Genomic DNA, 13,804 nt, shown 5'->3' with positions numbered 1-13,804 from the left:
ATGCCGAAATTTGTTTACATGCACGTGTGAGGGTTCCAGTGGCAAAATATTTTACTTTTCTCTGAATACAAATGTGCGTTTGATTCTTGGAGATATCACATGCTACTTTTTTTAATTGTCTGGTATTTTTTAGAGCAGTTTTACGTTCACAGAAAACTTGAGAGGAAGGTACAGAGATTTCCCATATATCCCCTGCCGCCACACATGCAGAGCCTCCCCACAATCAACATCCCTCATCAGGGGATACATTTATTACAAATGATGAGCCTACATTGATGCATCTTTATCGCTCAGAGTCCATAGTCTACATTACAGTTCCCTCTAGGTGTTGTACATTCTGTGGATATGGACGCATACATAATGACAGGTATCCATCATTATGGTATCATACACAGTATTTTCACTGCCCTAAAAATCCTCTGAGTGCTCTACCTATACATTCCTCTGTTGCCCCAACCCCTGGCAACCACTGATCTTTTACTTTCTCCATAGTTTTGCCTTTTCCAGAATGTCATATAATTGGAATCATACAGTATGTAGCCTTTTCAGATTGACTTCTTTCATTTAGTAATATGCATTTAAGATTCCTCCAAGTCTTTTCATGGCTTAATAGCTCGTTTCTTTTTAGCGCTGAATAATATTCCACTGTCTAGATATACCACAGTTTATTTACCCACTCACCTACTGAAGGACATACTGGTTGCTTCCAAGTTTTAGCAATTATGAATAAAGCTGCCATAAACACCCCATGTACAGTTTTTTGAGTAGATATAAATTTTTAGCTCCTTTGGGTGAATACCAAGGAGCACGATTGCTGGATCGTATATTAAGAGTATGTTTAGTTTTGTAAGAAACATCCAAACTGTCTTCCAAAGTGACTTGTACCGTTTTGCATTCCCACCAGCAATGAATGAGAGTTCCTGTTGCTCCAAATCCTCATCAGCATTCGTTGTTGTTAGCATTCTGGATTTTGGTATATCATGGCTGTTTTATCTGTATTTTCTTGATATATGACATGATGCAAATTTTCATACGCTTATGTACCATCTGTATATCTTCTTTGGTTCAACATGCTACTTTAAGATTTGAACTAGGCCAGGTTGCTCATAAGCTATTTAGTTTAGTAAACATGATTAATTTTTGAGGAATCCTTCAAGAAAAACCATGAAAAAATGATTTTCTTTCTAAATGTCGTATTTGAACTTCAAGAAGAGGCATGAAAATGGTACAGCCACTATGGAAAGCAATCCGGCAGTTGCTCAAAATGTTAAACATAGCCTTACCGTACAACCCAGCAATACCTAAGAGCAATGTAAACATGGCCACACAAAAACTTGTACATGCGTGTTTGTAGCAACATTATTCAGTTGAGTTGTTGAACCCAAATGTCCACCAATTGATGAATGAATAAACAAAGTGTGGTATATTTCTAGAGTAAAATATTACATGGCAATAAAAAGTAATAGAGTCCTGACACATGCTACAACATGGATGGACCTAGAAAACATTATGCTAAGTGAAAGAAGCCAGACACAAAAAGCAACATAGTGTATGACTCCATTTGTATGAAATGAGAATCCATAGGTACAAAACATAGGTTAGTGATTGCCAGAGACTCACCTACTGAAAGACGGGGGGTAAAGGGGGAATGGGGAGGGATGGCTGATGGGTACAGGGTGTCTTTTGGGGGCAATAAAAATATCCTAAAGTTAGATAATAGAAATGATTACACAACTCTATAAATACACCAAAAACCACTGAATTGTATACTTCGCAAGTATGAATTTTATGGTACATAATTATATCTCATTAAAAAGTAATAACAAACGTAAAGCTTTCTGTGGGTGAAATGAAGAGCAAAAATACACAGACCATTCATACTGTGCTTTCTATAAGGGTGAAATTTCATTGTGTAGCTCATTTTGATAAAACTATTAGCAAAGTGACCTTTCACATTTCAAATACTAGTCTCAATTCCATTATGCTAAAAGGTCACTAAAGAGAAATGTGAATGACTTTCTTTTTATCCTAACAATGTGTGTCCCTTGGTAGAAATTGTTCTCTGATATTAACAATTTCTATTCAGAGGCAAGAGAGTTGAGTAGATATATCAGTCATAGTGTCTGTTTTTTCCATGGTCAGTAAGTGTTCCTGCATTTGTAGTCACAGCGAATATTTGAATCTGTAAAGCTCTTACTCTTTGTAATGCCAAATTCAAAACTGCTTGCTAAAATGGTTAATGTGGTAGAAATTAGTTGGGCTAATTAGGTCAATAAATATTATTCTAACTCATTAGGATAAAAGGTCAGATGGTTAAAAGACTGGGACGTATGTATTAGAAGATGTTGCTTTTGATTCTGAAGAAGTAATTTTATTCCTGCATTTTTATACCACGTAAAGCATACTGAATTGTTTCTTTGACACACAGATTAGCTGTGAATGAAATGTCTTCCAGGTATATTAGAATTTACATGGGTTGTTCTCTGTTACCACTGTTCTCTGTTAGAAATCTCTTTCAGTGATTAATGCCTTAATTTCTTCAACTTTGCTACTTAAATAAGTGTACCTTTTTTCCAATTAGTGCCTTGATTTATCCTCAGGTTTTCCCATGCCCAAGTCCCCTCTGATGAGATGATTCCCCTGAATGGTCCAAAGAGTGACTTCTATATAATGTTTCCTCAGTGTTTTTCTCATTGCGGTTATGCTTTTCCCTAAATTAACCTGATAAGTCAAAATATTTATGGAAGACAATAAGTAAAGATTATCTGCTTTTCACAAACTAAGTGACGTATTTCCTTTTTTTAACAGCTTTATTAAGATATAATTCACATGCCATACTGTTCATCCATTTAAAGTGTCCAGTGGTTTTTTGGTGTATTCACAGCTATGTGCAACCATCATCACAGTCGATATTAGAACCTTTTTATAACTTGAAAGAGAAACCTTGAACCCATTAGCTATCAATGCCTCCCCCCATGTCCCCACTCCACCTCCAGCCCTAAGCAACTAATCTACTCTGTCTTTATAGATTTGCCTATTCTGGACATTTTATATGACTGGAATCATAAAATATGTGGTCTTTTGTGACTGGGTTACTTTACTTTATTGATAAAGTTTATCAAAATGTTTTATAGTGATAAAGGGTCATTTCACAGGAATACTTAGCAGTTATAAACAAATATGCATCTTATACCAGAGCACCAAAATACATGAGGCAAAAACGGACAGAAATGAAGGGAGAAATAAAAAAATCAACAATAATAGATGGAAACTTTCAATACTGTACTTTCAGTAGTGGGTAGAAAGCTAAGCAGAAGATTAACCAATAAATAGAATACTTGAACAACATTGTAAACCAACTATACCTAACAGATATCTGTAGAACACTCTATCTAACAACAGCAGAGCACAAATTCTTCTGAAGAACACATGGAACATTCTCCAAACCATATGCTAGGCCATAAAACAAATATCAGTAAATTTAAAAGCATAGAAGTATTGCAGAGTATCTCCTCTGACTACAGTAAAATGAAATTGGAAATCAATAACAGAGAAATGGGAAACTCAAATATATTTGGAAAGTAAATAACACACTCCTGAATAACCAAAGGAGAAGTTGGAAAATACTTTGAGATAAATGAAAATGAAGAGACAACATGTCAAAAGTTATGGGTTGCAGCTAAAGCATGGCTTAGAGGGAAATTTATAGCTGTGTCTTAAATGCCTCTATTAAGAAAGAAGATCTCAAGTCAATAATGTAGCCTTCCACTTTAAGACACTTGAAAAAGAAGAGAAAACTAAGAATAAAGATTAGAGCAGAAATAATGAAGTGGAGAATAGAAAAACAACAGAGACTTTAAAACCTTTGAAACTTTACTGATTATAATAAATTATATTAAAATATTTACAAAAGACATGAAGGGTATTATTTCACAAAATAAGTAACACATTTTAATGTACTTAAAAAAATCCAATTTTCAACGTGGCTTCCGTACACCTGTTGTTAAAAGCTAGTGTTTCTGAAAATATCCACCAGGCACTGTCTTTTTTCCAGTTCAGGCTCAGTTTAGAAACTGTCAACCAAACCATGAGCCCATTTCAGTCCTTAGCTCTTGAGCAGTTTTGCCTGATAGAAAGAGCACTGTTCAGGGTGTTGATCAAATCCATGCCTGATTCCTGATACCACCACATCCTGTATGTGACATTGGACAAGTCGCTCAATCTCTTTGAGACTTATTTTCCTCATCTGTAAAATAGAGGTAATTTTCTCAGCCTGAGACGAATTATGAGATAACATATGTAAAAGAGCCTAGTTCAATATCTGGCATGAAGTAGGTGCTTGTCTAGTATCCATTCTGTAATCACTAGTGATTTAAAAATGGAATGACAGCCCAAGTACCTGTATGGCATGGGTATACATGTATGAATACTCTTGAAAGAGAGACTGGAGGAAAAACAGTCTAATGTTGAATCCTACTGCGTACCAGGCTTAGGGCTAGTCATGTTATCTATAGCTGTACCACATGTAACTTGTTTGGCAATTTGGACTGATTTCACTATTTTAACAACCACTAAAACACTCAACTTGAGCAAAATACACATCCTGGCCTAAATTGATTGTTTTAGCAATAGGTTATAATGGTTAAATATTTGAGCCCTTCAAATATGAAACCACTCAGAGTTTATAACTTTGTTGTTGTTGTTATTACTGGTGTAATAAATTCTATTTCTTGTGTCTTAGGAAAGCTTATTTCTTAGTTGTGCAATTCTGTTGCCTGTTTGGGCTACAGACTCTTGGCATTAAAACTCTGAAACACATTTATGATTTGATAGGCAAGATAAATGATTAAATTCTGTCTTTACTCAAAGCATATCTTAGCAGGCACTTTTATGCTCATTCTGTTTATTGTGTGGTTGATGGCTTTGAAATTGAATATTTTCACCAGCAACACGAGCTTCAAACCAAGTTGGAGACTAGTGCTTGTCAGAACTTTAACATGAATATGAATCACTTAGAGATCTTTGTTAAAACGTGGATTCTGATGTATCAGGTCTCGGGTGGGGCCGGTGAGTCTATATTCTTAACAAGCTTCCAGGAGTTGCCAATGCTGCTGGCCCACGGACCACACTGTGAGCTGCAAGCTTGTGTAGAATCCAAGAGGTACCTTGGCTAGAGTCAGAAATGAGGAGACCTCATCTGGCATTATATATCACAGTCCCAACTACCTATTCATACTCCCTGAGTGGAATCTACTTCCTCAACTGAGCCCTGAAACAAATTAATTAAAAATTTGGAAGCATTGAACAGCATTGATTCTATTTTTACATTTCATGCATTACAGTGATTAAATACGGTAAGAGAATAATACCTTGTCATTCATTTTCTGTAGTTCCTTTGTACTGTCTATTAGCTTGCCCACCTCTTAGGCCCCTTTATACTGTATCTCATTGAATATGAAAAGTGGTGTACATGAAGCATTTCCATTTCCATTCTCTAGAGCTCTATAGCTGTGCTGTTGGCCCTTACTCCATGTATGGCAAAGAACAATGAATACAAACCACTTAAACCCCAGCCAGACTTTTGTTACCGGATGAAAAGAATAAGCAATTGTTTCCCCTAAACTCAGGCCTGATTTTCTAATACCTTAAGTGAGCATTTATGGAAGCTTCCAGAAAAGCTAATTTCAAGTCCTTAGTCATTTAGATGAGAGGGCAGATAGTTTCACCCGGAGAGTCCACAGCGTGTAGAACTTGATTTTGTATGTAATTTGACGACAGAGGCATCATTTTAAGACGTGTCAAATTAAATTCTTAATATGAAATAGATGTGGTTCAAAATGTAATGCATGCCATCTGATTTGTTACAGAACACAAAAATAGTCACAGGAAGGACAAGAGGAAAACGAGGACGAGAAAATGGGGAGAGAGGAGTAGCCTGGCTGATGACGTGGCAGTATTAAAAAGCAGCTTAACCAAAAGGGCGCTTTCTGCCTATGGGAACAAGACGGACAGCACAAGGGAAAAGAGGACCCACAGGAGAACAAAACGTTTTTTATCCTATCCACGGTTTGTAGAAGTGATGGTGGTGGCAGACAACAGAATGGTTGTATACCATGGAGCAAACCTTCAACACTATATTTTAACTTTAATGTCAATTGTAAGTACATTCAAAAGGAGGTGATTTATGATGTCCCTAAATGTGCCATTGGGGAATATGGGTTTCCACCCAGTGCTTTGGAGAACCATTCGGGGCTGGCATTTCAACGATTCAGGCAAGTGACTGAAGATAACATAAGATTAGACAATGACAGTAATGGGCATCAATAGTGAGTGTTTATTCTGTGTTAGACAATGTGCTTCTTACTTAAAAGTCATCATTTCTAATCCTCCTGGCAACTCTGCTAGGTAAATTGTCATTCTCATTTTGTTGTTAAGAAAACTGAGCCTCAAAGGAGTTGGGTTGCTTGCCCATAGTCATGTAAAGCCAGTAAAGTGGCTTAGGGACTGCATGTGACCCTCAGCTTGTCCACTTCCCAAAACCAGTGCCCTTTGACACGTGAATTTGCACAGCCAGGTGTGGGTCGCCAGTAAGACTTTTGGATGCTGGTTGTGAATCAGAAGCCCTGGTGGAGCTTTGTAAAACGTCTCTTTCCCCCTTCCTGGGATTCTAATTAAGTAGCTCTGGGGTGAGTCTTAGGAATCTCTCACTCCCATTTTGAATTTTTCTACTCCCATTTTGAATTGAAAAAGTAATAAATTTGCATGATTGAAAAACAAATCAAGCAGATCCAAAGACTAGTGAGAAAGCTGAAGTGCCTTTCCCCACCCAGGCTCCCAGGCCCCTTCCCAGAGGCAACCACTGTGACAAGTTTATTTGCCCGTGTTTCTAACCAGCACTGCCCAATAGAAATATAATGCAAGCCACATACGTAATTTTTTTAAAATATAGATACATGTAGTTTAAAATTTTCTGTTAGCCACACACACACACAGAAGAAACAGGTAAAATTAATTTTAATCATGTATTTTGTTTTATATCTAAATGTTATCATTTACAAAATTATTAATGAGACTGTTTTCCGTACTAAGTCTTTAAAACCCAGTATGTGTTTCACACTCAGAACACATCTCAATTCGGACAAGCCACATTTCAAGTGCTCAGTGGCCACGTGACACGTGGCTACCATGTTGGTCAAGGCAACTCTGGGCATTTCTTAAGCAAATATGTATGGACACATTTTTTTTTTCAGAGATGGCGCATTCTCATACACGGTGTTACATATTGCTATTTTCTTGAAATACTGGAGATTTTTCCATAATAGCCCATGTGCTCTTGCCTTCATTCATTTTAAGCCTAAGCATAGCATTCCTATTAATAGATTGATTCTAGTTTATTTGAATGGGAATCTACTTTTATTAAATTCCCCCAATGAATATGAAAAGCAGCCATTTTGGAACACTGGCTTAGAATTTCTCCTTCCTTCTCTGTGGCCTGTGGTTCTCCTTGTTTCCCTGCACTGCTGTGAACCATCCCCCCTGTGTTCCCCAACCCCTACCCCACCTGCCTCCCCTCCCCACTCTTCCTCACCCCACCTTCCTCAAGCTCAGTCCCATGTGCCCCAGCCCTCTCCTGTCCCCCAGCCCTCTCCTGTCCTGGAGGAGGGAAAGGAAAACCTAGTCAGGGCTTGCATAGACTCAACTCCATTTCTAACGCATAAATTCAGAACTGTTAAGGATTTTGATGACAAGCATGGACTCAGTGTCAAATTGACCTTGGCTGAGAATTCTGGCTCTGCTACTCACTGCTGGCTGTTTAGTCTTGGACAAGTTGCTTAACTTCTCTGAGCCTCAGTTTCCTCATTTGTTGAGCAAAGATTATAGTCACACCTAACCCAGAATGTTGCTGTGCAGTTTTCAGCAAGGATCTAGTCCACAGTAAGCATTCAATGGATGTTAGCTCTCATAATTAACAATAATAATGAAAACAAACAAAAAATAAAATAAAATAAAAACAGGTTACCAGGTTGTGGAGAGCACAAATGGTTGGTACAACAGCAGTATTAACAACTATGTGGTCCATGTGAGATTCCATAAAAGGCAATCCAGCTTCAACTGGGATGAAAAAGTTTGATCAAAAGTTAATATCCAGTGTTTTGGCACAAAGAACTGCTAAGTTACATGGCAATGCAGTTTCCCTGGAAAACACCTTGAAGTTTAAATTTGTTTGCATTCATTACTGTCTAAAGCTGCCATCTATGAATTTTACAAAGAGACTTTTAAGAAATGTTTGTTGAGTGAATGAAAATTCACAACTCCAAAATGCATATGTTGCATGAACCATAAAAAGAGGTGGAGCCCAGCATAAGAAGTGAATTGCTTATTGCTTACACGGAGTTCACAATTAACTTTGAAAAATTTATCTCGGTTGCAGGTAGCCTCTATCTATAAAGACCCAAGTATTGGAAATTTAATTAATATTGTAATTGTGAACTTAGTTGTGATTCATAATGAACAGGTAATAAAGTTTTTTTCTTCTTTCTTCTCTCTGTATCCGAAATGGCATATCTAATTGGTATCGGTGCAATGGACCAACCATACTTCTTTTCTGTATTTAGGAAGGACCTTCCATATCTTTTAATGCCCAGACAACATTAAAAAACTTCTGCCAGTGGCAGCATTCAAAGAACCATCCAGGTGGAATCCAGCATGATACAGCAGTTCTTGTAACGAGGTATATGGATGTCTATTCCTCCAGTCTTTTAGTTTCTGGTCTCATTGATGGGATGAGGTCATATGTTCCTGGTAGCCAGCCCCTAGGCCAGGATTCTTCGGCCTCAGCACTACTGACGTTTTGGATCGGATAATCCTGTGCCGCGGGGACTGCCCTGTGCCCTGCAGGATGTTGAGCAGCATCCTTGCTCTCTGCCTACTACCTGCCGGTAACGCTCCCCCCTCTTAACTGTAACAGCCAGAAGTGTTGTCCAGATATTGCCACATGCCCTCTGAGGGTGTGTGGTGGAGGAGGGCAGAATAACCCCCGGGTGAGAACCAGTAACCCATCGCCGCCAAGTAGGCAATATATGTTTTAGGCAGGTCTGAAAGTAAACACCTGTATAGAGCGGGCAGCTGCCATTCCCATTGAGCTCGTTACCATGCAGGATCTAAGTCCCATGTTGCCAGCTTTTGTGATTCTGTAAGAAACCAGAAATAAGGATACTTTTTTTGGAAAATGTGAAATCTCCCAGTTTTTAAATGGTAGCTTCTAGCTCAAAAATATTTAAAATATTTAAAATGCAGGGCAGCAAAGAGGTCTGCTGGCCTAGTGTGTCTCCCATCGGTCACCTTTGATATGGTCACAGACACTTGCTCTTAGATCAACTTAAATGAAAGGCATTTAGAGCCTTCTCAGAATGTTCTTCAGAAACTAGAATCACTTGCTTCAAAGTGTGAGGAAAAATCCTGGACGGAAAGGTTTTCACTTGCCCTTGGCTACCCCTGTGGCAGAAGGAGACCTCTCAATGTAGCTTTTCATCTGTAAGCCAGTGATTCCCAAACTTTTTTGAGTTGCAGATCCCTGGCTCTGTTAGTCTGCTTTTTGTAAAACCAATACCCTCCCCCCACCCACCCCCCTAAAGTGGTGATGTTGTGAATACCTGGAAGATTCTAACGTGTTTGCTTGTATTGACATTTACTCTTTGGTGTCAAGACCCTAAGTCTGCTTTGCTTTCAGACAGGATATCTGCAGAGCTCATGACAAATGTGATACCTTAGGTGAGTCTACTGTGCGTATCCTCTCTGGCTATAACAGTTGATGACATGTTTTTCTTCCAAGCCACAAATGCTTTTTAAAGTAAATCCTTGTGGGTTTTTTTTTTTCCCCTTCTGATAGGTCTGGCTGAACTGGGAACCATTTGTGATCCCTACAGAAGCTGCTCTATCAGTGAAGATAGCGGACTGAGTACAGCTTTTACAATAGCCCATGAACTGGGCCATGTGTACGTTTCTTCTCCATATTTTCATTTAATTTGGAGTGACCTGAAACTTTTGTTCCTTCACATCAGTGAGCATTCACTTGACTTTAGAGGGTGTAAGACGCTTCTTGAATCCTAGTTGAGTTTGCAGGGTTGAAAAGCTTGGAATGTAGCTGGCAGAAATGACTTTGACTTCGGGAAACTAAATAAATACAGTGCACCCTCTTCAGCCATAGCTCATGCGCCTCTTTGGTTTAACTGTACAAGTTTTCTAGGCAAGGTCTAATATGCTCCTTTCCTACTGCAAAGTGGAAAAAAGGGGGCCTTTCTGCCCCCTCCAGTAAAGCAGAGGGTATATCAGCCCAGAGAACTTACCTGACACAACATCTTTGTTTAGTAGGGTCCGCCAACATTGCTGTGGCCCGCACGATTTTCCCAAACCCAGATCATTCCTGATTTTAGTTGTATCTAAGGTTGTCCTTTAGATATTAGCCTCTGGAACAGAGCTATCCCTCTTTTAGGGGAAAAAATGAACAAAGATACAGAGAAGAAACTATTTCCTAATTATATTCACTAAGTGTCTGGTCGTTATGAAATTGGCTTTTCCTTTTTGTTCTTTAGAGCCAGAGCCTGGTTAGAACATGGGGAAAAACAGTATAAATTTATTCAAAATTATTCTGGTTTTTGATCTGCCTTCTTTTCTTTCTAGAATGATTAAATTACTCATACTATATCCTTTTGAAATAATTTTCTCAAAAGATGTCCTTAGTATAATACAGCTGTGTATCAATCTGCATGTCAGATGTTAACTTTATTTAGAGATAACATCATCTATTAAGCAAGCTTTTCCATTCACCAAATGTTTTTTTAAGGCACTTTATGTGCAGTGTAGTATAATAGGCATAAAGCAAGATGCATATATAGAGGTATCTCTAATCCAATTCCACATATAATGCAAATATTTTCAAGCATATTTTAAGAGCACACCCCTTTTTTTTTCTCCAAAGGAAATATCATCAGATGCCCAATATTTAGAGAATAAAAGAGGCATGACTTTCAGTTAAGCCCTTGTGGCAGATCAGAGTCCTGCTTAGTTAGTCAGCTGCCTCTCTGTCCTTTGATTCCTGAAACACCTTCATGAAACTCAAGGATTTCTTGGAACTAGGTTTGAAAACTACTGATTTCACCAGCATTTCCCAAAGTACAGGGCTCTAACACTGATTCCAAGAGAATGGTCCATGGGGGAAAAAAAGAGTTTTGTAATCCAGTGATTTAAAAAAATTTTTCCTAGTCTAGCCATGCTTGGAGTGCCAAGGCCAAATGGCATGAAGTAAAGGCTCTGACAAGTCCTATATTAAAGTGTTGATTTCGTTTAACTCAGTTTCCCCAAACTTATTTTAACAGAATCTTTGGGGGATTTTCATTTGTTTGTTCTACACGAAATCTGGTAAATTACTTGAAACCTATAAATAGGAGGTGTAGATTTCACAGTGAGGAATAGGGTGGCATTTCAATGGGGCAGCTATTCCTGCCCCAGAGAATGGAATGGGGAAAGTTACAGAGATAGAAATGTATTCAAAGGGCAAGAGTTTGTGTGATTTTTTTTTTCTTTTTTTTTTTTTTTGGCTGCTTTGGGTCTTCGTTGCTGCGCGCGGGCTTTCTCTACTTGCGGAGAGCAGGGGCTACTCTTCGTTGCGGTGCGCGGGCTTCTCACTGCAGTGGCTTCTCTCTTGTTGCGGAGCAGGGGCTCTAGGTGCTCGGGCTTCAGCAGTTGCAGCACGTGGGCTCAGTAATTGTGGCACGCTGGTTGTAGAGCACAGGCTCAGTAGTTGTGGCGCACGGGCTTAGTTGCTCCACGGCATTTGGGATCTTCCCGGACCAGGGATCGAGCCTGTGTCCCCTGCATTGGCAGGCAGATTTTTAACCTCTGCACCACCAGGGAAGTCCCTGTGTGATTAACAGATTAACATTTCCCCCCAAAATATGGCTAACAAGAATACACTGTTTAAAGAAATATAATTAATTTCCTGTTAATTCCTTTCCCCAAAAGAGTTTAAAAACCCCTTTTAGATAGCCAGTTTATAAAATTGACATTTTAAGGAAAGTAGGAATTTTGAGTAGCAAAACCAAAATATTTTAAGCTATAGAGAAGTCTCAATTCACAGTTAACAAACATCTCCCCCTGCAAAAACCATGTTGTTGACATTGTTCTAGGAGCTTTCATTTACGTTATCTCCCTTAATCTTTATAATCCCCACAAGGTAGATATTATTGTGTCCCTGTGTTTGACTTAGAGATGTTAAACTGCCCAAAGTGTAGTAGCGAATGCTGGTGTAGGAGCATATGATGTTGGAGCACCAGTTCTAAGGCAGAGTCAGCAGGCAGCCAGATACCCAAGTTCTGGATGGAATTGTTCTAACATTCCCTTTGACTTGAGGAAAATATATGCTGTTTCCCTTCCTATAACATGGAAACAATACATATACCCCTCATCTCAAAAGTGTCAGGAAACAAGAAATGAAATAATTGGTGAATGATATGAGTTGTGGCTTAAACAGAAAGTATATTGCTAGCCTGTTAATGAATTATTTTTCTTTTGGCGCCTTGTCTCTTTGAGTTAGCTTTGTTCATATTTTAAGAAAAGTAAAAATCCTTTTTTAAAAAAATTTGCTACCGTACTCTGTAGCAGATTTTCTAATCAACTTTTTCAAAATTAAATGTTAAGTTGTTACAGTCATGACTCTCTGATAATATAAAACCCAAGAGCTGTTGGGAGGAAAAAGCAACTGACCTTATATTTGTTGAGCGTCATTGTATGTTCACAAATAGCTCCTGGCTTCTCGTACCAGCTTCATAGACACCCAGAATCTAAGAGTCAGGAAGAATTCGGGAGGTAATTGAGTCTCTGCTGAATAGAGAAATCCTTACACAGTGTTTCTGACAAATCTTCTGCAACTTGCCTCATAGGAGAGAATGTAGTTTGTATGTATTTCAAAACAGGAGGTTTTAGAATCAGTCCGAAGTAGACTCCAATCCCAGCTCCCTTAGTAACCATGTGACCTTGATCAAATATTGATAGTTACACCTCTCTACAACTCAGTTTCCTTTTCTGTAAAATGTGGATAGTAATAGCACACTATTCATTGGGTCAAATAAAATTAATAAAAAAATAATTTTAAATTAAATGAAATCAAGTAAAATTAAATAAAATTAAATGAAATAAAGCATCGAATGCATTTAACACACCAGCTGGAGCATTGTGAATGCTAAAAAAGTCTTGGTAATTATTTTTTAGTAAGTGCTCAATGAATAGTTGTTATACCACCCCTGCTATGAGCAAAGATGCCTAAAATTTGAATGAAAAAAAAAGTTTTCTGTTTACATGGTGAAATAAACTGGATTTTATCAAGTCATGGTGGGGTGGGGAATAAACACTAGCTCCTTTGCACCAGAGAGAAACAAACAAGGAAGATTTGAAAACTTTGCTTGTATTAGGTTTGTTGATGGAGATATTACACTGACTCTGCAGCTGGGATTTGGAAACCTGGGCAGTCATTCCTTTAAGAAAATAGACTCTTAAGCATTTATTACTATTAAGCTCAACCAAGACAGTTGGAGTTTTCCAGTCTTACATTTCCCATCTGGCAATTATTGAGGGGGCCAAATTTTTAAAAGAAAAAGGAAATCAAACATGAGAAATTACTGGTATGGACTTCACAGACTTTTATTCCAGCTTTTATTTTTATATGAAGCAAGTCTACATACTTCTTTCTGACTCCCTTGTTTTTGTAACTCAAGGTGAACTAGTGAAGGGAATTCCTCCCTAAATGCCA

At 38.3% G+C, this 13,804-nt stretch overlaps 1 protein-coding gene across 6 annotated transcripts in view; it reads left to right on the top strand.

Moving 5' to 3' along the window:
* ADAMTS9 (ADAM metallopeptidase with thrombospondin type 1 motif 9) overlaps window positions 1-13,804 on the top strand; it is a 223,530-nt gene that overhangs the window by 22,991 nt on the left and 186,735 nt on the right. For 5 of the 6 annotated variants that reach the window (XR_014250528.1, XR_014250529.1, XM_082412046.1 and 2 more), the window contains exons 4-8: window positions 5,868-6,157; window positions 8,432-8,515; window positions 8,616-8,731; window positions 9,731-9,771; window positions 9,890-9,995. Coding sequence is in view for 4 of the 6 variants with exons in the window: in XM_082412046.1 (XP_082268172.1) it covers window positions 5,868-6,157; window positions 8,432-8,515; window positions 8,616-8,731; window positions 9,731-9,771; window positions 9,890-9,995 (637 nt within the window). In the remaining 2 variants the exon portion in view is untranslated. The remainder of the gene's footprint in view (window positions 1-5,867; window positions 6,158-8,431; window positions 8,516-8,615; window positions 8,732-9,730; window positions 9,772-9,889; window positions 9,996-13,804) is intronic. The other variant, XM_082412047.1, reaches the window with a different exon arrangement.

Source organism: Balaenoptera physalus (genome assembly GCF_965194825.1).
Source record: "Balaenoptera physalus genome assembly, chromosome: 11".
Taxonomy (NCBI): Eukaryota; Metazoa; Chordata; class Mammalia; order Artiodactyla; family Balaenopteridae; genus Balaenoptera; species Balaenoptera physalus.
Note: the sequence above shows the minus strand (reverse complement) of the source record. Positions and strands in the feature narration are given on the sequence as shown.